This window comes from Numenius arquata, chromosome 3 (genome assembly GCF_964106895.1).
Source record: "Numenius arquata chromosome 3, bNumArq3.hap1.1, whole genome shotgun sequence".
NCBI classification, from domain to species: Eukaryota; Metazoa; Chordata; class Aves; order Charadriiformes; family Scolopacidae; genus Numenius; species Numenius arquata.
The window spans coordinates 25691983-25717380 of NC_133578.1; the positions used below are offsets into that span (position 1 = coordinate 25691983).

Sequence of the window (25398 nt, forward strand, 5' to 3'; positions counted from 1 at the left end):
CTTGTGGGGCCCTACTTCTACCCTTTGTCAGCATCTCCAGTTCCTTCTTTTAAAAAAAAAAAAAAAAGGTACAATAAGGTCTTGCAAAACAACTCGGTGTTTATTATACTAAATGAAGTTATGCACAATGTTGTAATAGACAAAATAATCCTAAAATGATATAGAGCACCAGTGGCAGAAAAAACATTTGAGATTAAACATGCCTTTACAAGTTTCAGAGGGAAGATGATGCAGTGTTTATTGTTCAGATCAGTGTGTATTTCAAATTAAAAATTATGCATTTTCTGTATTCAAAAAGTCCATAATGATCAAGTACAGAGTCCCTTTGAGAAGGGTAAACAAAACAATGCTATTCGTTTGCCCAATTTTTATTCTCTTATAAATCATAATTTAAACACCACACGTTCTTCAGTTAATTGAGCACAGGTTCCAAACAGTGCAGCTGCTTGGCAGTACGTGTGTGCCTTTTCTAATTGGCTCCAAAGTAATCACAGTGACGAACGCTGCTTCCTGATGGGAGCCAGAGACACAGTGTGTTTCTAAAACAATTTTTAGTTGGAAAAACACATAATGCTGACAATGCCTGTCTGAACAGATTTTAAAGGCTTTTGGAAGAAAGGTTTCATCATGAATTTAAGTAGTGTTCAAAGAGCAAACCAGAAGTTATGTAAACTTAGCATAGACTTGAAACTTAATTTGTTACACAATCCTTCCAAATAGCAGTTAAAATTATGCTGAAGGAAGCCTGAGCAATGCTGACAATGCTGGGGGACACATCTCTGGTTATTAAGCATATTTGTTACATGAAGACTTAGCCTTGGAAAACTAGTCAGGATTTCCCTTCTATAGGGAAATAAATATGTATGAAGTAGAGTTAAAAAAAAAAGTTTAATGAACTGATAAATCAAAATCAAACAACTTTTATACTAAATTAATCATATATTAAATATAAAGCAAGTATAAATGTGTAAGAAAAATGAGAAACAAACATTATTGCATATTTATAAAAAAAGTATCAGAAGCCGTACTGTTTGTCTTGCAAGAAATTATATTTAGAAGGCTAAAATCATTTTTTATATATATATCAAATAAATCTATGAATATAACAAGAGATAGGAACAGTATATAAATATGGTATCTTTGAATATTTACATGTATATGGAAACTAGTCAAAGTGGTGCTATAAGAAGAAAGAGTCTGTTATAAAAGTAAGATTACAAATTTTGCATACATCTGTCTGCACTCCACTATTAGTTTTAAACTTGCATCTTCCATAAACTAATTATCAACTTGGAAATTATCATTGCATAGAATTACTTGAAAAAATATTACCTAATTCTGCATTCCACCTCACAGTGAAAACTATCAGGATAACAATACAAAAATAGTAACTTGGAGAACAGTAGCCAGCTGTGCTGCCCTTCAAAGTTTAGTCTCTGACTTCCTGCTTTTAGGAACAAGAAAGACGTTGCCATCCCTAGTTTGCTGCAGTGAATATTCACTGGGAGAGTAACACTTCCCATCTTCGTCACGTAGCATGCTGAAGACCTCAAGGTATAAGGTGGTTAGTTGCTTTTTCATTTGACGAAGGCTTTTGTCATGCTCGCCTTTTTCCTTCAGCAATTTCTCTTTCTCGTCTTTCAGGTTACTCAAGTCTTGCTCCAGTTCCACTATATTTTCCAGTTTTCGTTTACGGCAGTTTTGAGCAGCCACTTTGTTCTTGCCTCTCCTGCGTATATCTCGAATAAGTGCAAGCTGGGCTTCACTGAACTGCTCCTTAGACATCATTTCGTTGAAGTCATCAACAGGGAGATTGATGATTTTTTCGACAGGAAAAGGGATCTGCAGAGCTTTTGCTCTTTGCTCATCTCTTGTGAGATGAGCTTCAAGGCGGCTTGAAGGTTTATCTTTCGTGAACGGAGCTTTGGGGTGGCCTGGACTGGGAGGGGGTTCTTTCTTTGGTGTGTTTATACACTGCAAACTGGGCGTTTGAGTGCTTGGCCCCATGGAAGAAAACACTTGATCCTGGAATTGCAGTGAGTACACGCTGGCGTTGCTCTGCGGCACACTTCCAGGAGCACTATCCACGTCTTCCATTTCAGAATCGCTACAACCAAAAGTCTTATCTCCATAGGCAGACGATTCAACAGAGTGTTCAGGCGACGCTACGCTAGAATTTGCATTCAATGAAATACCAGAGTCGGAATCATTACATTCTGGTACGGTTCCTGAGTGGTTGCCATTAAAAGCTTTGCACAGTGAGAAATCAGAAAGATCAATAGGTTCACTTAGAATTTCCGCGAGTGATTGACTGATAGTGTTTGTCGTTGCTGCGTCACCGTTCGCCTTTGTATCAATAAACGCGGTATAAAAATCCTCACAGAAATCAGAGTTTGAAGGGGACGTGTCATTTAAAGAGTTCACACTCAGCTGGCTGGTGTCTTCTGGTGGCAAAATGCTGGAAAAGGGGCCCTCGATACTATCCAGGAAATCTGGACTGCAGTTAACATCTTTTCTCATGATGGGTAATGAGCTGTAGTAATTATAGCTGTTGTGCAGCTCTGTTGGCTTGGTTTCAGGGCTTGTGATTGTGCTTACCTCAGCCAGGTTATCATTTTCAATGTTTAGACACTACATGGGAAACGTAAGAGAGAAGTTGAGCAACACATCACCAACTGATGATAAAACCATTTTCTATAACCCACAAACATTAAATATTTTAGCAATTAACATGCACATAAAACGGGTATTGCAACAATGCTGTAATCTACATGGCTACAACACACTTTTACTACAGAGATGCAATCTAGGAAGAAGCAGAGTATAAGCAACTCGTTCTGGAGAAAGCGATTTAGGTTCAGACAGCAGAGCCTCTCAGACTCGGAGCAGGATGCCAATTCCAGCACACTCCGATGCTGCATGGAGCCCTCCTGCTCTGCTGAATTGCTAGTGGGGATCCTGGAGCTGCCAGGTCTGAGCTGCTCACAAGCACCACTGCTAGGAATGGCATAAGTACAGTAAACATGAAATTACTGAATGAGACCTAATGAGCATTACTAGCACACAATTACATTTAGCACTCAATTTCATGTTATGTGGTAGATTTCCTCAGGAAACAAGATTCTTTTAGGATTTACTGAACGAACGAAGCAGCTGTTCAGTGCAGAGAAATGTAATCCTCAGTGAAGTAAAAAGAACACTAACACGGAGCCTTGCAAATGTTAACTCACCCCATGTACTTTTAGTTAAGCTGGTGAACATCAGTGCGAGCAAAGACTATTACGTTGATGGGCTTTCATTGGTTACAAGACCAATGTTCTTTCCAAGGGGGTGGCAGTTTCTTAACTGAAGCTGAAATAAGTGTGCCTGCTGTCCCCAAAGAACCAGGCAATTACCAGAATGATTCTGTTTCTTTTAAAGAAGGGATCACACACTGATTATTTAACCAGAGATCGTTTAAGGCTTAAGCTAAGGGTTTGAATGAGAGCTTTTTTTTTTTTTCCTTTTTCTTCAAACATAATTCAAAAAGGCAATGTAATTATCTCACTTCTTTCAGAAGATTATTCAGTTACTATTCAGAATTACTGCAATAGATAACTTTGGTTTGGTTTCTTAATTTACTTTCAGCATCAATGCTGCCTCTTCCACAGCCAATTGCCCTTGTTACTTATGTGGAGACTGCCACAGCAGTAAAGATTAGGAAACTAGGAAAATTTTGAAAAATACAGAAAAACAAAGGGGAAAAGTAGAGTGGGAGGAAAAACGCAGTTCCTGCAAACACTTTTTTTTAAAAAAACGATTCAGATTTACAGGCATTCCACTGAGCATTCATCTCTTATGTTAACAGCATAGAGCAGAGCAGCATCATGCTGAAGCATGACAACGTTCTACACTAATATATATGAAAACAGATTTACTCAATTTTATAGTCAAATCTAAATAGATGTCCTCTGTAATGCACAATTTAGTACTATAGCAAAGTTATGTTCCTTTGAAATATTCAGTTCATGCACATTACATAATTAGTTCTTACTGTTCTTACTGAATATATATAAACAAGTTACATATAGCTGACTCTTCTATGTATCTAAATATATGTTCTATTACCACCTTTATAAAACCCTTTCCTTAGATAAAAGTTGAATACAAAAGTAATCATAAGTGATTGACACAATCTACTTAGGCACAGCAAAAAAAAAAGTTTACAATAATGCTGGTGGAAATAATTCCTGTTGCAGACCCATAATTCAGAAGCGCCCATTTTTAAGCAGCTGAAATTTCAACCATGATCATGCTGTAAGAAGTTGCACAGAGGCAAACAATGATTTGCTAAACATGGGGAAGTTCTGGTTGGGAAGACAGATTGTGTTTTATGAAGGCCTTCTGATAAACAACTGATTTCTTTCCTCCTACATGTTTTTCAATATTATTTTTAAAAGATTAAAGCTCATATTGAGTTACAGACATCCTACAGTCATAATCGCCATCTGTCAAGATGCTCTTGCACTTCATTCTCCGAAATACCATACTCTTCCAAAATATCATGCTATCATACTAATTGTATACCAATATCATGATTATCATACTGAAGCTTTACCTGTAGCTCCGGAAGGGACAATAATTCTTCCCAAACTTGCTCTATGTTCTGCATATTCTCTGCATCGGTAAGTGGAACTAGAAGAGGTGATTCAGGTGGTTGACTTTGATCAGAGGAAATGAAGACTGGGTTGCTATCAATCTGAGCAGGAACCAGTGACTGAAATGCAGCTGAAGAAGCCTGGAGTGTTTTTAAAAAAATAAATTAAAAAAAAAAAATCAAACCAACAATAACAACAAAAAAATCCACATAAAAAACCACCACCCAAACCCCCCCAATTTTCCAAAGCAAAATTCTCGTTTTTGGTGTTCTACCATTTCTGCAGGACAGACAGGTATTTTTTAACAAAAACATTTGTTGTAAATAATGGAATACTACAAAAATATTCCCATTAAAGAAGTTTTCATATTAAGGAACGAAATAGGAAAAAAAAAAAAAAAGCTAGAAATCTTTACACATCAAGTAGTCTGGGTCTGCAATGGAACTAAAGCAATTCAAATGCACTAACTCCAGGGAGCTGCACTAAGCTCACTGTAGCAAACCCAGGAAGGCCACTACCGTTATTTGCAGCAACTGGAACAGCTGCCATCAGCTGGCATCGTACGCTGAATCCTGGCTGCAGGATTCAGTAAGCAGAAGGAACGCAAGAGCACAACTCCAGTCCCTCTGGACACAGCCCTAGTACACTGCTTTATTCCAGTTGGAGTCAGCCTGGGGACAAAACTCAAGTCATATCACAAACTATTATATTGGTGAAGACAAATCTTAGTAAGAGAAGACACAAGACTGACCCCTTAGAAGACCACCCGTGAAAGCGCTCTGTTGAGCATTTTTACCTCATTGTCATCTATAAATGGGAATGCTTCTGCCAAGAGCTGCATGCAGTCATCAAAGGACAAGGCCTCTGCTTCTGGTTTTGAAGTCTGTGTGGTCTAAATAGGAAAGTTATGAAAAAATGTTACTGCATCTTTGAATAACTGAAGAATCTTCCATTACAGCAACAAATGCAAATTCATTTTAGGTAACCACCAACATTATGTCTTCCTGTGAAAGGAAAATGGTTTAAACGCACTCACAAACACATATGAGAATTTACCTGTGAAAAATCTATTGGTGGCTCAGTATTTTCTGACTCAATGCGCTGAGCTGTCTGAACAGGAACAAATTCACCTGTCTCTTCATCTAACTCCAGCTGAGCCAGCAAGGCTTTCTCCTGCTCTTTTTGGAGCTGCTCTTGTCTTTCCTTTTCAAGTTTCTTCTGTTTCTCGAGTTCATACTCCTTCTGTCGTTGACTAAAATCAAAAACTTCACGCCTTGCCCCAAGGTCTATATCTTGCCTCCAAAGGATGTCAATCAAGTTCATGTCCTGTAATAGAAATGCTTTTTTTAAGCAAGCGTCCTCCCCAGCAAAACTGGTTTAGAACAATAGCAAAGCTCTTAAGTTCTGTATTAAACAGGCAGACTCGTGTAACTGAAGCTTACTCACTTAATCCTACAAAATTATCTAAATAAAACATGGCTCTATACGACCTCTCTGAAGCGTGTGAACTGATGGTTTGGTTGCTGTGGCCCACACGCAGGCTCATAGAAACCAAGTAATTTGTTACAATTGGTAAGGTAATACATGAACTAGCCAGAAAATAAATACGTTCTTCTTTCCTAAACTAGCTCATAGAAAACTTGAAGCCATAGAATGAATTATGTCACAGTAAAGTCATTTTTAGAAGAAAATTGAAGAGAAAAAAGAAATTGAAAATAAATGGAAAGAAATTGAAGTTTGCCCATGTAAATTTTTTTTTCAGTATAACCTTATAGAACTGTAAAAGCTGACTAAAAACATGATGGCGCTGTCTGAAGTAGCTATAATAGCCATACTGGAAAATGTATTTTAAAATATTTATGTTCCATCCTGGTATTAAGCATTAATCTTAAAGATCTGCAGAACGGGGCTTCAGGGTCGGAGGATAACCTGGTTTCAAAATCACCAAGTGACACAGCATCATTGTAACACCAAACCCAATTATTTAAAAGTTTTAATTTAAAGCTTAGTCTAAGATGATGTTCTAAGTGCAGTTGGTTTGGGGGCAGCTGAGTATAAACTAGAGGTCAATAGGTGTCAAATTTTGGTAATCAGTTGGCCTCTGGCTCATCAGAGTCAATCATTATCAGACAGCTAACAATGACCTAAAGTTCTTAGAAATAAGCTGCCTCTTGCGCCTGTAGTGTTTCAGAAGACAAATTAAACTCTGCTATTTAGGGAAAACCACCCAGTTAATATTATTTGATTTGGCTACAATTTCTTTTAATTTATTGCATAAAGTGTGTTTTTGGGAGGGGGGATTAGTGGATTGTTTTGAATTTTTTTTGTTCAAATATTCAGTATTTTTAAGGGCTGAAGTTTAGACTATTTTCTTCTGTGAAGAAAACCTAACACTCAAAAATCATTAATTTGGATGTCAGCTGATACAGAATTTTAATACTTAGTAGCCGCATTTGTCAGATGGGTAAATGCCAACAATTTCTTTCTGGTGCCTGGGAGTTTTGATTTTATTGCATGCTTCATTATTCTTAAAATTCCCCTTTAGCAGCAAAATAATAACGTTCAAAAATAATGTTCAGAGTTGGGCATTCTCATCAGGCTGGCACGCTACAAATCATATACTGGACACTACATTTCATTTAAACAGAACTTTACTCATTCAGTTAGCAGTTCTACACCCAAGATACATTTATTTTGCCATCATATCACATTAAAACATTCCTTTATCTCTAAAGACTATTTGCAAATAGAGAAGCAAAGTAACCTGAACACCCAGTCATGTTGCCATTCAAAACCATCACTTCTGTACAACAGTTACAGCAAAGAGCTTTAGGGCAAGTCCACGTGAGAACTAACCAATTCAGTATTCTCTTTTCTTCGTTAAAAACGCTGTACCATTAACACTCATATTTACACATTGCATGAATTATTTCTACCAGTTACTAAAAAAAGCACTTTTCTCTAAAACCAGGCAGTTCCACAAAATATTTATGTGTAACACAACGCAGGCATTCCCAAATCTAAGATATTTAATATACCTTGCTGGGAGAGACCAAACTCAGCTTTAAGGCCAGCAATGAAGAAGCTGAAATAATTACAGTGGCTGCCCAGGACAATGTTTGGTCTCTGCAGATTGGCAGGGTAAAACGAACTAATTAAGTTCTGCAGTAATTGGAGATATTGCAATATGGTATAGCTTCATTAAGGGCCAGTAGTTTACCAGCTGCTCACTGTCTCTGTCTGCAGCAGATTCGAAACTGTTTCCTAGTCTCAGAGCATTTGCAATATGTTCTGGATAAAACTGCAGGATCTGGATTTTAGGGCTCACTTCTGAATTATTCATTTACAAGGCACCATTAAAAATGGGACTCAAAAGATTTTTGTCTCTGTGTGTGTATAATTCACGAGGCTGTGAATTAACAGAGCTGTTTTCCTCTCCAAGTTGCAACAGACTACAACACAAAAATAGCAGAACTGGTGCTCAGTTTCAGTTTAAATCACAAAAACAAAAGTGATCACAAGAAGAGGTAAAGAAGGCATAATATGATTTCCTTAAGAAGAAAAACCACGTAGCCCTAGTGCAAAAACTTAACGTGCAGCTATTAAAACTTTCACCCATGCTACTGGCTACATTTGTTACCAAAATAAGTAGCTTTGGGTGCTGCTTCGTTTGTGGGATGAGAGACCTCCAAAGACACCAGCTGGCCAAAAAAAAAAGCCTGTGGCTGTACCCCACCACCTCTGCCTGTGTGCAGCAATCAGTTCAGCCAGCAGGATTATTTTTTGAATGAATACGCTCGCACAGTTTTCAGGAATTTGGGCTGTTGTTTGAGAAGTATGACAGCATTGTTTGGCTCCTGTCACCATTTTTCAAGGGACCATATTTAGCCCAGTATCTCATATCTGGCAAAGGGCTGAGCTTTGTGAAATGCTGTTGAGCTCTACTCTGGAGAGAGATGCTTGTCAGGAGCACCTTTTTCTTAATTTTATTTACCTGTTGCATTTGTAGCACTTAAAACCAAAAGAGTGCATTTTTTTTTTTTTAGTTTTTTAATTATTACCATATGGTTGGAAATGAGCCCTTCTATTTTCAATTTGAAAAGTTCTATACAGCAATATTAGCCTTAACGTCAAATAACATTTCAAGTAATTACTCTTCACATTAATGGTTTGCATGGGGGAAGTGTTCTTCTGTTCAATATGCTAATATGTAACATCATCAAACAGCACACTGATTTAAATATTAACCTGTCATTTAACACTTATCTAGAATTTCAGTCAATACTTTTAGTAATATTGCCCTTTTCAAGAAAAAAAATATAAAATATATTAATTCTGGGCATTAGTCCAAAGCCTCAAGTCAAAGTTAATGGAGTCAACAGCGACCAGTGATTTAGTAAGGAGTGAATCACAACCCCCAGCACAAGGTGATAGCAAAGAACTAAAAAAAAAATAAATTTAAAATTGCAGTCTAAAGCAAATATCAAATATTTTGCAATTTTGTTCCTTCAGCCTCCCCACAGCCTTCCTCTTTTTCTCTGCCTTGTTGAACACTATCACACACATACACAGAGGTACCCAGAGACACAGGCAGGCATTCTATTTCAGGTTTATTACTGAAGCATCTTTCCCCCTTCCACTGTGAAAGCATCACCAAAAATAACCGTGTATTTGATGCCTGGAGCGTTTAACTAAACTTATTAAAAGGTATTTTAGTTCTTTCTTGTGCAATAGCTACCCTCTGATTTTTAGATGCCTTAACGTGATGTGCTGGTCTCAGAAAGATTCGTGTGGAGGGACAAGCGAGCACAGGTTCGCATTCTAACTGGAGCACGTGCCCTGAGAGCCCTGTGAAAGATTCATCTGACCCCGGGCTCCTTGCTGCCCTCCGGAGCCACGCTAGCCACTTCCCTTAATGTCAGACTGATTTACTGTAAAGGCGCCAGCGGTCCCTCATGTGACGGACTCCACAAGCGCCCGTTTGTTCTTTCCTCCGTTGTGCAATTTCTTGAATTGCATCAGAGGAAACGATGGTTTTGGCGGTGGGGGAAGAGCCAGGCCTGCCCTGCAGGAGGAAGGACCTGCGCCTGGGAGGGGACAGCAGCAATGTTTTCCCTGTCCAGAGCTCAGCTCCTTCCCCCTCAACACCAACGCCTATTTTGAGAGGAAGTACATTAAGGTATTTAATGTGTACCACCATTGTACTTTCTGGGAACGTAACATGATTTTAATGTTTCTCCCAAGCAGACAAACACTGATTTGATTTTATTTCTAATATTTTCTTCACAATTCTGTAGACAGAGAAAGAACTTCTCTCAACAGATAAGGATGCTTTGCTTTTCCATGATCCACATAAGCAGGAGGTGCTTTGTACTCGGTGTTTGATTTTATTTTATTTTTTGTTCATTTAGTGATATGCTCTTCCAACCACATTGATAGCTTAGTTTGGACATATAAAGGCACTTTTAATAAGATAAACATAAATGTTAAACAATTCACATTAAGCCACCATCTGGCTCCCAATGGAAATTTTCATGTTTTAGATTTACATATCAGCATTTGCCATCTGGGCAGAGTCTGTTATACATTGTATGCGAAAATCTCCAACTACATTGTAAAGTTTGACAATTAACTCTTATTGCTCCTAAGCAAACATATTTGCAGTAGGGTAAACAAAAGCAAAAGACCCTGTTTTCATGTTATTTTCGCAGACTCACTTTTGTGCTTTAAACAAAATGCTAATCTTTCATTTTTTCCTTGTTTGGTTTACTGACTGGTTTTGGTTTTGTTTGGAATATAAGCCACTTACAGGTAGCATTAGTAAAGTGGAAACATCCAGCGGCTCAAGTGTCAGGAGAGAAACAATCTGGTATCTCAGCACTTTCAACCCGTTACTAGCCATCCCCTTATTAATACAGAGCACATTGTGGGTTTTGCACATTTACTTCTTACAGTTGTGCCTTTTGCAACATAAATTGGGATAATACTAGCAGAATCTCTCACTAGACAAGGATTTGTTTTTCTTTCCCAGTATCTGTTAGCACCTAACTCCAAGAAGAGAGAAGACTTCACATGCCAGCAGGAGTAAATAAAAGAGCAACAGAATCGACAGATATTGCATGCAGCAGAGAGCTCAGACTGGGACCCCACAAGCAGCAGGAAAACACTCCTACAGCTTACCCACAGAAAAAGAGATAGCAAAGTATCCCCAATTCCTATTTGTTTTCCAGAAAGTGAAAGGAATGAAAAAAAAAAGAACCTTAAATTTTTGCTGTATTAAAAAACCAAAAACGTGTGGGAAGTGAGGATCAAGGACCTGAGATGCTCCAAGGCAAGAATGAAAGGGAGGGGATCAAGTAATAAAGCAAGTGCAAGAGGAGGAGCTGGAAGCATCTCACCACTTCAGAAAAGCACAGGCAGCGGCAGCAAGAGCTGAATGCCTTCCTCAATGTTTTCTGCTCATTATCCTCAGGAGAAAGTGATTTTGCTCAAGTAGGTTTTAAGAATTATTTAAAAATCATTTGCTGTTTTCATATGATCTCCGAAATCACCATAACTAGTGGTTTGTTTTTGAAATCTTTTTCAAGGTAAGCTACTTATTTAATTACAACTCATAATTACAGAAAAAAATCCTGGACACGTAAGCCTCATGCTTAAGAGAAAGCACAGAAAGCAGATAAAGTTAGCTCAACACCATAACTTTTTAAAAAACAATTGAGTTTTGAAAGCTGACCTGCAATTTTCAATCCCTTACAACTGGAAATTGAAGAAGGTAATTTAAGAATGTGGAAGGGACAGTGAGGACATGAAAAATTTGAATGAGCAGCAGCCCTTATGAGAAGAATAGGGAAAAGGGAATGGCAGAAGCTATTTATGCTGGAGGGCAGAGGGGTACAATACCAACTTTAGATGTCTGCATTTAGGATTTGGAAATGTGACAGAACAGACAGCTGTCAAGCAAACCCTTGTGACAGGAACCTGTGACTTGTGAATGCACAAGGTCAAATCCCTGACTGCCCTGTGGAGCTGTTGTCCCATACTCTTCACCAAGACCTCCCAGGCAATCTAGGAGGAAACAGGGAGCTTGGGTGGATGTGAGGGGGATTTCTTCCCCCCTCCCCCGTCTTTCATACCTGTGCCACTTACTGCCTGTGTGACTGGACTGACACTAAACCAGCCTGCTTCTGCCTCTTGATGCCCATTTGCTATTCCTGGCCTGAAACAGTCTTTGGATAACTGCTATCTTGGTCAGCAAACCCTCTGCAAGCCCTGGTAGACTAACTTACCTGGAAAAGGACTCTGAAAGGGTTGGATAGCCATAGCTTTAAAGAACTGATGTTGCAAGAGAATGTCCACTCTATGTCTATACAAATAAGCCTGTTGAAAAATGCCGACCTTGTGTCTCAATATTTCATTAGCTAGAAGCGATTAGCCTCTGTTTTCTCCTAACATACATCTCATATTTCAGACTGTACCTCCCACTGTATTCCAGCAGGCTCTCATAATAAATGCCAAATTGTCAGGATCTACTCTTATAAACTAGATCAGCTGAAAAACTCCTTGGCTGGATGGTTTAGCATTCTTAAGACAGTTTCACTACAAGCCACGTCTGGGCATTATTCTGACAAAGACAGGAGGAGGCTCTGGCTGGCTGGAAGGACAGTCTTCCCCTATAAGTGCAAGTCTGGACACTAACCACCCACTCCCCCAACCCTCACTCCAGAAATAACTCCTCTGAGAAACGCATGACTGATATTTCACCTGAAGCGTCATCTTCCAGAAATGGTATCAACAAAGGCTATGACTGTAAGGTCTGTACAGCTCCCAACATGATGGTTTTCCCATATGATACATCCTATGGCAAGCAAGCTTTTCAAACTGCCAGGGAAATACATATACCTCATATATTCTCTGGTAGTAGTGAAAAGACAGGAGCAAGAATGTAACTGTAATAAAGAATAGCTGAGGTAGGCTGTTTATGGTCGTTAATGTACTAACTTCATTCCAACTGCAAAAGCTGTAAAATCTTAATGCTACCAGTACAGCAAGACCACAGCAGGTAGAGAAAAAACCCTCATCAGAAAGACAGCTAAGAAAGGAAAAGGAAGAACGTAAAGAACAGTTTACTACTTCACTTTGACAAGTTTTCTCTTTTTCTGCAAAATCAATCAATCCCCACCTCCCTGCCCCTCCTTAAAACACTGAACGTGTGTGAGCGCCTCACAGCACTCCCTTCCAGCCTGGGGCACAGCAGCAGGAGCAACGTTCTCCTCTCTGGCTCATTAATCTCTGGAGTCAGAAATACATGTATATATCCTTTTCCCACCACATTTGGTCTGCCTTGAGGTCACCATTTCTGGTACAACAGATCATGGTATTCTTGCTCAGTGCTGCAGATCTTTTGACAGATTATTTTTTTGTGCTCCATCTCAGATGCTCCAGAATTAGCTGTGTTTTTTCTAAATCATTTTATCAATACATATTTTATAAGATAGCTTTAAAATAGTGTTTAATATAGCATATGTGGTTTCCAGGGGTTAAATGGTCCCAGGACCGATCCTGCCTCAGCATCCTTTGGAAAAAAAATAAAAAAACAGGGAAAAAAAAAAAAAAAAGCCCAAGTCCACTGTCTCATTTGCTTAAATCTGACATTGGTGTTTATTTTCTTTGTACAATGCCCAATTTTTCAGAAGTTACTCTCTAATATCAATGGCCAGGTCTGTCATGCGTTGTATATGCTCCAAATTCCCCTATTTCTGCCTTAGCCTAAAGGAAAAGACAGAGTGGGGTCTGGTGTTGTGAGCTGATGATGACGAACGTTTCTTGAATAAATTTAACTATGCCCATATTTACAAGCACTACCCCGGCTAAGCACAAGCCAAAAATGGTCATGGGTGTCATCCTGCTTCTTCAAATTTAGTGCTAAATCTCTTGACATCCCAGAGTGCTTCCTGGAACATCAGTATCTAAAGCAATGAATCTTACATGTTTTCAGAGCTTTGCTGTTTCAGTTAGATGGGTTCTGTTCTTCCCTTTTTCGGTCTTAATTATATTGTGTTTATCTAAATTTCACTTTTCCACAGTGTATTTGGCTGGCATGAAAAGCGTTGTCCCTTCTACTGGAGTTCTGAATCCCTCTTTCAGCTTAACGTATCTATTTACTTGCTACTTCCTTACTCTATCTTGCATGAGCAGCATTACAAAATGATTAAGTCAACAAGCACACAAAGTTAATATGTATTCAAGTTACAATCTATTACACAAGTTCCATAATGAAATTGGGAGGCTGGCAAAAATACAAGATTGTTTTATAAAAGAGTGGATTAGGCTATTTGTTTTTACATGTTTGATACATCAACAAAACTCTGCTGTGTTGCCCCAGCAAGTAAACTAAGCAATTCTCTTGTAGCTGACTTTCTAGCTGTTGTCTCATCACCATGTACTGCACCACCCAACTCCATTTTGAAAGGTATTCAAATAGCAGACATCTCAGACAGAAGTCGTCTTCATTTCAGGAAAAGCTAATCCTAATGGCTTTATTTGTGTTTGGGTTTTTTTCCTCCCAAGTCAAAATTGCATCATAAAAAGCCCTGGCATTTATACATCATAAAAAAAAAAATAATTCCTTACACTACATGTAAACCAATAATATAAAAAATACACAGCATCTGAAAATACTGCTGTTCTTTTAACAACAGAAAAACAATTCATTTTATGTATTGAATCTACAGTACTTGGAAAACAATTACCTGTTAAATGATAATCTTCAAGCTATCCTGCTGTACCCAGCCAGGCATGTACTGTGTGCGGACATTGCCACAGGCTACTCGTTAGTTTATCTACAAGAGGATTTGTTTATAATAATGGCTCAGTCATCTGTGAAACAAGATCCAGTCAAATTATAGCATGCTCTTATGTCCAATGAAACAAATCAGGAAGCAAGAAGAGATGAGCATAGAAACAGAGAAAAGAACCTAACAAAACTACAATACCATACTTACTAGGTTCTATTAACCTTGGGTTAAAACCTATAAGCCACTATTTTGACTTCACCAGGATTATACACTTTTCGGAAAAGCTTGTTTCCAACCAAACATGAAAACAGCATGTTTGCGAGTCAAAATATTCTCTGAGATTATTTAGAATCTTTCTTGTACTACACATTTTCACTGCACTGGGATCTTCCTGTAAAGCCCTCATGTTTAGTTGTCACTTTGCTGATGGCTGGGCAAGCTATGGGGACAGGCACCAGACAGGTCATTACAGCTGCAGTACAGCCCGGCTGTGGAAACAGCGTGCTCCAATACATCAAGCAGCATGTCTCACCAAGTTTCACTTCACTGATCTCACAAGCAACTTGTTTGTTGTTGTTGTTCATGGGCCAAGCTACAATTACCAGCAACAGGAATTATCTGTGTGGGTTAGAAAGCCGTGAGGTTCACTAACTGTACTGCCAGCACACATCCATCAGCCCTCCTTCGGTAACACAGACATCTACTCCTTAAGGCCATATCAAGGAAATTCTTCCACGCTTCTAAGCCGAGTTGACGAAGAAAGGGTAAGCCTTCTATCCCAGAGAACCTACCACAAAACCACCTCATCAGCCCAGAAATACTATCTTAAGACTAAAAGCTTGAGAATATGGTTACATTGCAGGGAATACAGCTTGCTCCAGAGGTGGCCAGCTGTGACATGTTCTATATACATCAGCCTATGTCTGGCAGAGTACGTAGGTGCCTACCTCCCACCGCAGTCTGTGGGGCACAGGTGTCAAACACCTTCGTGGACCAGAGCCTTGCAATTAATGTGTACTTTTCACATACATGATTTATACAGATACTGCTGGGAATTCAGTGTCAGTGCAGTTTTGAATAAATAAGCAGGGCCAAGTGTTGGGTTTTGGTTTTTTGTGGGTTTTTTTGTTTTGGTTTGTTTTTTTTTTGGGGGGGGGGGTTTTGAGTGTTCAACTTTAAATACACTTGGAAAGGTTGTTTAGTTTCTACAAGGGAAAAAACACCAAAGAAATTTACATGAAACATCATAGAAATCTGTATTTACTTTGAATGAAAGGAGTTTGTATAGCTTTTCCTCCAAGATACATGATAAGAGTTGCTTTTCCATAGAATAAGGCAAGGATAGATTTTACTAACTTCCTTAAGCACCTGTAATTCATATATTTCTGAGCAAAAAGCAATCAACTTTCACAAAGGTTTCAGGAAGCTCTTGAAGGTCCTGCAAAGTTAAACAACGAAATCAAAAAGTTCAAGAAGGGTCACCATGTCAGGCATCCCCATGCCAATTAATGGTTTTGTACACAACAGCTTTTGCTTAAAAAGGGTAAATCCACCGAGGAACTGAACAACATTGTGTGCAAAACTAAAGTTTTGTTTCTGTGTCATGCAATCCAGTCCCCACTTTTTAAAGTTCTGCGTAGTACTCAATTTATAAATTCTGAAAGCAAAAGGAGCTAATTCACCTTCCAGGGCATGAACTACAGTAGATAAATGGTTTTATACCTCTTACCAAATTATATGAAAACAGCTATTCTCGATATCCTGAAAAGAACAACAAAACCCCCAAAACTCAACTATCCGAAATTGTGTCCTTCCATCCAAATCAAGTGCCTCCTCTGCCCACCGCTTTCCTTGGGGCTTCCACGCCTGTCCCACTGGAGCACACAGGAGGCTCACAGCCTGTACACCTGCTTATCACAGGGATACCTCTTTCAGCCTTCTGATTACACGGCTAGACGTACCTGAGAAATCAAGGTACAGGCCAATCCCTGACACGTGTCCCCTCACACACTCTATCAGCACCTGTGACGGCCAAAACAAGACTGTTTGCCACAAATAATAAACACATCAATATATCTCTTCCATCCATAAGCAGCAAATACACTCCAGGCATGTTAATATGGTTGACAAGCATTAAATATTGGGGGGAGAGGCTATCCAGATTGCAAATACTTTACAGTACACTATATTTAGCAGACCATTTCTAAGATCAGCATTTACAGCTGATTTTTCTAGTAGATTACAGAGATTTGATTGCTTTCCAAATGTAATTAGAATTAATTTGTTGATGATCACTTGTAAAATAAGAAAATATGGAATACAAAGAAAGTGTCAGGTTTGGATCTTAAACAGTTTTCTACCTTTTATCAAAACACTTCCTTATGCCTCACTTGGGAAAAAAGTAATCATATTATAGCAAATCATCAGTAAAAATGGCAAGATTCTAGAACTTCTCTATAGCACACAGTTAATTCAGACAACGAGAGATAGAGATCTTGTTAGGGTAAATCAATACTCACTGTGTCAGCTGTCAATTATTAATTCTGTCATTACTACTTGGATTTTATAAGACCTTGTTCATTATCTCTGCCACATATACACACAATTTTTCAAAAACTCTCATGTCAAGCTTCATTTTGAATTTAAAATAATTCTATGGGTCTGACCTGAGTAACAGATAATTTTTTTTTCAGAATAATTTAAAGCACTCTATTAACAGTTTCATTATTTAAGTGGCTTCCGTTCTTCATTCTGTCAGCAAAAAGAAACTTCAAGAGATGAGAGATGTCTAGAGATGTTCACACTGGTTATCAGCTGAGCAGGGATTCCTGACAATGGTAGGTGCAGAATAGATGCCTGTTGTGGCAGATGATAAAGGATCACAAATCAAGCTGGAAAACGTTCCACAGAACTACAACATTCCCCTGATTCACAACAATTTATACTGGTTGGTTCAAATACTAAAACCAAATTAGAAAGCACAATATCAGAAGGCACCGTACTGTAATTCTCTCTGTTATAGCACGCACAGCAGTGAGGCATCTAAACATGATGTGCATTTACACAGCCCAAGAATTCAATTTAAATAATTTGGAAGACCAGCTGTCAGAAGTTATGACTTAGTTTCAAATATAAGTTCTGTTTTATCATATTACACTATTTTAATAGCACCCTTTTTGTTACTGAAGTACTTCCATTTTCATCCCTAGGTATCTTAAAACATACTTGTTTCAAAAGTCTGTGCAGGTTTGTCTGATTTATTCCACAAATATCAGTGGGACTATCTTCCAGAAATTCCTCAGCTGACACAGATCTGCTCAAGACCAATACACAGCAGGCAAAAAGAAGTGCAATGTTATATAACAGAACATACATCCACACATCTCGTGTCAAATAATTCACAGAAGATTGCAACAGGGTCTATAGTACGCTTGTTCCAAGGACACTTAATGAGTATATTACTTGCATAATGCATACATATGAGTCACTACTACTGCGATACCAGCAAAGACAAGTGTTAGTGTATCAAGCTGGGGTAGAATACTCCCATTGACATGTCTCAGATGACCTCTGTCACTAAAGCCTCCATATTCTTCTTCCAGCCACGAACGTTCTGAAAAATTGTTACCCATCTGAGCTGAGCTGCACCAACCTTCAGAGCTGCCCACCCAGCCGCCCACCCCTGCCACCCTCTTTTGCCCATCACTTTATTACCCAGCTGAGCACGGAACATGTCATCTGGTCACATGATGACACACAATCCAACTGGAAATACCCTGTCTTAAGACAAAATTCAGCTGTCTTACCCAATAGTACATAACTCAAACAGTTCCTGAAGACAGAAAGAAGAAATGATCAAGCGCCCAGGCGGCACAAACCAGAAATGCCAGCTGTGGAGCAGACAGAAATACCGGCCATCTTACATGGGAGCAGGCAGGACTCTCAGTGGCAGACCTGCATCGACCACGTGCTGCCTGGGAATTCTGAATGGGGATCTTCCAACAGCCCAAGCGGCACAGGAATAGCTCCGCTCTAATTATAGCAGTAAGTAGTGAGGTACTAATTTTACCACAAGGGTTCAAACATACAACCCCCCCGCCCCGGATTTTTCTATCATAGCTCTTTATGGCCAAACAGTGGTGATACCCTGAGCAGGAAGCAAATCGAAGTCACAGCAACTTTTCACATAATTCAGCTCTAGAAAATTCACCACTTCAACATTTAGTTGGCATTAATTTCAAACACAGCAAATAGGCACACTCTTAATCATAAAACAAGCCTCTTCTTAAAGACAGGCTATCAACCAAGCTCCTTCTGAGTCAATTTCTAAAGTATGCAAACTTTGTTTTGCAAGCAGTCTCCAGGAGTGGGTTTTCTTATACTTACAAGAGACAGCATGTAAAACCAATACAGCAAACAGCAATAAAACTTTGAAACTGCAAGACAGAGGTGGGGGTAAGGAGGGAAAAGTTGATATCTTTATGTTTCATAGTCATACAGAAGATACTTCCTTAAAAGGTTTGAAAGAGATGGTTTCAAACTAGTCTTACATAAGTTGTTGCTGCAACATCAAACTTAAAAAAGAGAAGAGAAAGGAAAAGAAAGTTCCTTTAATTGCATTGGTCATAATAATACTGCAGAAGTTGGACTAAAAGTCTTAAGACTGCAAAACAAGTACAAGGTTGGGTGGTCTCAACTCCCTCAGTACTGCAACAGCAACAAAAACACATTTCTTGAAACAGTTAAACTAAACTGTAAAGATAGGGAATATTAATAGTAATTTACAGCATCTTCAAAGTAACTTAGCTAAAAATAAACACTATTTTATATTCCTTCTTCCCTGTATAAAAACTGCAGCTTATCAGGCCAAAATCAGAAACGTAAACTGACATAATAAAAAACTTCAAGCAGATCTGTAGTATATAAATTGCACCCCCGTATTATTTTTAAGCTATACCCATTCTACTACAGTCTTGCCAATTAGTACTTGTGCTCGGGATTAGTAATATACCAGTGAGCAGTGGTTATACTCCACTGGTAAAACAATGAGTTATTAACACTCTTACTAACTCCTATTGGCTTTCCATCATCACCACGATCAACACATCAAAACACTTGAATTAATTCTCTAAAGTGAGCGTTAAAGTAGAAATTAAGAACCAAACACAAATCCCACGTACGAACACGTAACATCAGAAAATCAATGTGGCAGTTAAAGAAAACCGAACACATATTTTACCAAGAATTCAAACGGCTAATGACAGAAAACAGAAGATGCTTCATAAGATGAAGACAAATCCTCTTCTCCAAAGAAGTCAGATAATTAAACATTTTTATCTTTATTTGATGTTGTTAAAGACTGCTTGGTTATGCAAATTAATATTTAATTTCAATGCATGGTTCTGAGAGACTGCTTTTATTTGAAACAGGCACTGTTGGGCTATGCATGTCAAGGTAGAACATGGTAAAACTAATATTATAACAAGATACTCTGCTGCGTAATGTATTTTTTCATTTCCTTATTTTAAAAGGTGGTAAAGAAATATTAAGAAATACATATCTAAAAATCACCAAAACAAAGAAATCCTGAGACAGAGCTGTCCCTGTGCTTGCTTCAGTGCTGTGCTGCACAAAGGAGCAATACTGTTCTTATACTTTAGAAAAACTTAAGTGCTATAAGATAATTAACTTCTTGTTACTGCCAATTAATACGTGACTGTCACTAGCTTTGCTTTTCCTGTATAGAAAGCAGTTACGGGGTAGGAAAGATAAAAGTACACAATGCCTATCTTTACTTGAAATGTATTTGCCGGTATCTGTTTCAGATAAGCCTTCCCTGGTTTAAAGCAGTTTTATACACCACAGATAGCATTGCTGGCTTTCATTGCTTACTGGCTGGTTTAATTGTTTACCTTAATAAAACAAATACGCCATAAAACTATTAGTGTTGAGCAATCCTGAGCAGGAGTTCAGTTCCCTGTATACCAGTCATCTTTGGATAACATGAATTCAAAATCATGACTTCCAACCCCTCCTACCTGACTTCTCATTGGTCTATGCAGAAAGACTTGCACAGGTAGCAGATTAAGTGTTTCTAAAACCAGTTAAACTAGATTATTACTGAAAAAAAAACCCCATAATCTAGCCAACGCGTTGTATTCTTTTCCCTTCACCTAAAACTGAACTCCGTGGCACAAAGTCCAACTTCAGTATAATATGCTGTATCAGAACACTGAACAGACTTCAAACCCTTTCAAGTTCTCTAGGAATGTGCTCTATTAAAATAATAGGTTACTTAGGGTTGGAATGAGATGGAGGCCAAAACAAACTTTAACTAGGTGATTAACCTGGAGACTTTGGAGGACTTTTCGCTGGCTGCAATTCAAGCACAGCAGCAGGGGATTAATATTTAATTCATGCCAACAGGTTACTGCCTGGACTTGTACTGCACTAGCCTCAGCCAACACCATCATTGCAAATACACTACACTTTCACAAACTGGCCTAACTTTAGTGAATGGTTTAGTCATTTTAAAGTTTGTCATTTTAAAGCTTATCTTTATAATTTCAAATGGGGGGAAAAGGAAAGAAGCAGTATTCTAGATACAAAAATCAAACAAATTCCTTCTTTCCAGTGAAGCACACATCCAGTGTTACAGGCCTGGGCACAGTTGGTGTCATTTGTGCTCATCATCTGAACTTTCTATATTCTCTCCTTAAGTTTCCAAAGATTTTTCCATGACAGACTCTGAGAGCTTTTGCTGTTCTGGGGTTTGTTGGTTCTATTGAAGGACCAAATATAAAAAAAAAAAATTTACAACAATATAGGAAAAATTACATTAAAAAATAGTATGAATTGTTTTCACTGCGAAAGTAAATGAATGAATATTTCACTTGGCTCCTTCCATTTTTAGTGTCATCTCACAAAGCCCAGCATATTCCACAAAGGTATCCGAGATCTCTCTAACGAAATAAATATATTCAACATACTATTGCTACATTCATTTCAGTCAGGATCACAAAGGTAGCAATACATATCAAACAGATATTTTTCTGCTTTGCAAATTTAAGATACAGAACTTGAGGAAAAGAAACCAAATCAAAAGGGTATTCAGGTGCAATACAAGATATAATAATCTGACACATTTTTAACAATATCCTTGTCTTTCAGGATTATACATCAACTGCTCCTTTCTTATTCGGGATAAGTATTATACCATCTCTATTTTTCAATTAAAAAAAAAGAGGAAAAAAAATAAGGGATAGAGTGCCAAAATTTATTCTCGCCCATGAACATTACTGGGAAGTGTACACAAACCTCCCTAACCACCCACACAGTGCTGTAAAAATGTCTCAAGTTCTTTAAAGCACACAAGATCATCCAGCTGTCCTCTGCTTACACTGAATGTGCTTTTTTGTTCCAGTTTGGTCTCTTTCAAATATTTCCCAACAAACTTTCAACGCCACACTCTTCCCCAACTTTGAGTCCTAACCACAAACTTCTTCAAGTCAGATTTTTCAGAGGCAATTAACTTATTGCACTGCCATCAATTTCCAATATAACTGTAAATTCTTAGCACATTTTAAAGACAAACTACAGAACAGTGTTCATATGATGGATATTTACAACAATAACAATAATATCCAATTAGCTGTTCTGAAGGGATTGACAGGGTCAGTTCCTATTAATCTCCATGTATTTCAGGTAAACATACTACTTTGCGTTACATCTACCACTAGCTTAACTGAAAGATATTCTTTTGTGAGTTTTGACGGAAAGAAAGCTCTATCAGTGAAGCCTGATATCAAGGTGAGCACAGAAGAACTGAGAGGGTCAAAAGATACATTTTTACTTAAGACAGAGCTTGTGACAATCTCTCATCTACTTCCTCCAAACTTGTCCATAATTTTAGTAAATAACATTATATTCAGAAATGTGGATGTTTTCTTATATTGAAATTTATCTGCATACATAGATATTTCTACAGATATCTTGCTCAGATATTCCTATTCGAAAGGGTTATTAAACTGCATTATCAAGAAACGAAAAACCCCAAAGCAAAACACCCAACCAACTCTAAAATAAGATTTGTTGCCAGGCCTGAGCGATGCACTTGTTTGTCTTTGCCTGCAGAATCTACCTCATGTGGAAGTGATAGGTCATTAGGGAACAAAAAATAAACCCATTCACTTGACAATTTAATGCACCATGTCATAAAAAAGTACATGTAATTCCTCGTTAAAGCCCTTTAGATTGAAGAGATCACACTAATTGAGCTAGAGACTCTAAAGGGCAGTTCTCTAGGTAGAAAAACCCTAACAGATACACTCACACAGGCACTCAATTATTTGCTTACTTGGCTTTGCCAATTGTTACAGTTGGTCTTACTTCACTCTGACTGAAAACCCACAGCTTTATTCTTTGTGTTGGAAAGTGAATTCTTTTTGCTGTCTTCTTGTTGCGCGGCTCAAAATTTAATAACTGATGAGGCTGTTGAGCTGTTTTACAAGGTTACAAGCAACCATTTCAATAACTTCAAATTTACTGAAGGAGAGAACAGCTACTATGAGAATATCATGCTTTCACAAGCGTGATTTGAAACATCTTGACATTTGTTCCATTGCATTCTTTCCTCTTAGGTCTTTTGATGTCTGTGTGTAAAAGGCAACATTCCATTTCACCTCTGCGTACAGAGGTGCATCCTATTTCCAGGCAGAGAAGTACAACAAAGGAACACTTTTTTCAAGGATAATGCAGGCAATGGCACTTCTAACTCCCACAGAAGTATGTAGCAGAAAGCGTTGATTCTACATTCTGGTTGAGGAGCTAGATGAATGCCAGTCCTTCACATTCACCTTTACTGCCCTGACAATTGCTACCAGGCACACAAAAGACTAAGAGCTTGTACTGTATTTGCACAACTGCATACCCTTCCTATCCACTGGCTTACAGTTCCAAGGGGCTAAATGAAGACAGTGTTCCCCGTCTCTCATTTTGAGGGAACACTTTATGGGAACAGGTATTTGAATTTGCCATTTAATAAATACATTTAAAACTATATGTCAAAGATCGTAATCATCTACTATGTGAAAAACGCAGCGTCTTTTCAGGCTAGCTCTGCAAGAGAGGAAACCAGCAGCTGTTGAGCTCAGACAGGAAAATTGTGACAGGTGGCTTGGTAGAGAGGCTTTGACAAAGTAGGGAAACATGTAACAAAAGCTAGGTTTACTGGCTGAGAAGTCACAGCAGACTGGACAAAAAAGTACAAAAGCAGGTACACAGGAATTAGTCTGTCCAGATTCTCTCAGAAATGAGAGCAAAAGTGCCACAGCTAGATACTACAGGCAAGAAGAAATTCACACGGTGTTTATGTAGCATGGGGCCAAGAGCCTGATTTTTGTTGGAGTATCTTCCAAGAAACTGAATAGGCAAGATGGAGGTCACAGACCCATCACCCAGGGCTAGAAAAACAGACAGGCCAGGCAAAGCCATGAGTGGCCTAAGATAGAAAAGCAACAACATTCAATGAACAGAAAAAGCTATAACCAACACTGTTAAAGAGATGTTACCTGTAGGAAGTACGCACTTATATATCCTAAAGGATGGATAGACAATGTTAAAAATAAACTCTATTACATAGCATATATTGTACTGACATACACTGAAAGAGCCTCAAAACCCTTGAGTCATAGACTTGTAGCATTAAAAGAATTAAAACAGCTCCAGATGAAGTTTCAAGTATTACTTCTTTAAACCTAGTAGTTGGTTGATAAAGGTATGTTTTCCATCTAAAAGCCCGAGATAAACATGTAGCGATTATATAAATTTAAAATGGAGCTCGGTTACGTTTTCAGTTATTCACCCCACTCTTGTGCAACTAGCTTGCAATCCAAAAGCACTGAACTTCCCCAGGCTCTTGGAGAAGAGCTTCCGTAGCACAAGAGCGCGAAACACAAACGCATCCAAACGCCCCTCAGCCTCCAAGAGATTGGTCTCAGAGGAGACCACCAACCGAGACCTAACCTCCGGCGGGGTCAAAACCCCAGAGCAGGGCCCTGGCTCAGACCCCTCCAGAGGCCTTTCCAGCCGGCGGAGGTGCTGGAGGCGCACCCCGGCGACAGCCGCCCGGGCCCAGGCCGGGTTCATCCCGGTTCAGGCTCCTCGGGCTGCGTGTGAGAGGCTGCGCCAGACCCAAAACCGCCCCAGGGAAGTGCATGATTGTGCAACAGCTCCTGCTTGGCCCGGCCCGCCTGGGGCCAGGGCCCCGGCGGGGCAGCTGCGACGGGCAGCCCTGCTACGACCGAAGGAAACCTGCGGTAACTCACCCGAGTAAGGAGCGAGAGGCCCACGGGCACGCCGGGGGCAGCGATGCGAGGCTGCGCCCGGCGCGGGCAGCCCCTCCGGCGGCGGCGGAGGGCACCTCTCCAGCCGCTCCCTCAGGGGCCGGCTTCGGCCCCCTCACCCTCCCCGGCTCCTCCGACCTCCTGCCCCCACAGCGGGCAGCTGCCGCCAAGGCGGCTCCTGGAGGCCTTGACTGACCTCTCCGCCACCGGCCCGGCCCCCCCCGCCAGCGGCAGAGCAGAGCCGGGGGGGGGGCTGCGGGGGCCTCAGCAGCACCGCCCCCACCGTGACTCAGCGCCTTGGCAGGGGCGGGGCGGCGCCACGTGCTCCGCCGGCCTCGTGACCGCCCGCCCCGCCCCTCGCCCGGACACCCCACCGGGCCGGGCCGGGCCCTAGTGGGGGGACACCGGGGGCTGCCATCGCCCCCGGCCCCTCCCGCCGGGCCGCGCTCTCACCTGGGCGGCGGGGGGCAGCTCGATCTCCATGGCGCGGGGCCCGGGGGACGCGGGGAGGCCGGTACGGCGCGGTGGCGGCTGGCCCGGTACCGCCTGCCCGCTCGCTCAGGCGCTGTTTGGGGACGGGAGGCGGCCCGGCTCGGGCCGGGCCGGCGGCCGCTCCCGCGCTCC

At 39.9% G+C, this 25398-nt stretch overlaps 1 protein-coding gene across 4 annotated transcripts; it reads right to left on the minus strand.

Annotated features, from left to right (window-relative positions):
- Nucleotides 1–86: 86 nt before the first annotated feature.
- Nucleotides 87–25398, minus strand: NFE2L2 (NFE2 like bZIP transcription factor 2). Of its 4 annotated transcripts, none has more exons than XM_074145057.1 (5): nt 25228–25398; nt 5694–5963; nt 5434–5529; nt 4598–4777; nt 87–2631 (listed from the first exon to the last, which is right to left on the minus strand). In XM_074145057.1, the coding sequence occupies exons 1-5, from the start codon at nt 25255–25257 to the stop codon at nt 1423–1425; spliced, it is 1785 nt and encodes a 594-aa protein (XP_074001158.1). In that variant the 5' UTR covers nt 25258–25398; the 3' UTR covers nt 87–1422. The 4 variants fall into 4 exon arrangements, with proteins under 4 accessions (XP_074001158.1, XP_074001160.1, XP_074001162.1 ...); XM_074145059.1 differs by lacking the exon at nt 25228–25398 and adding an exon at nt 24757–24987; XM_074145061.1 differs by lacking the exon at nt 25228–25398 and having other exon boundaries at nt 4598–4756; nt 5434–5520; nt 5694–5960.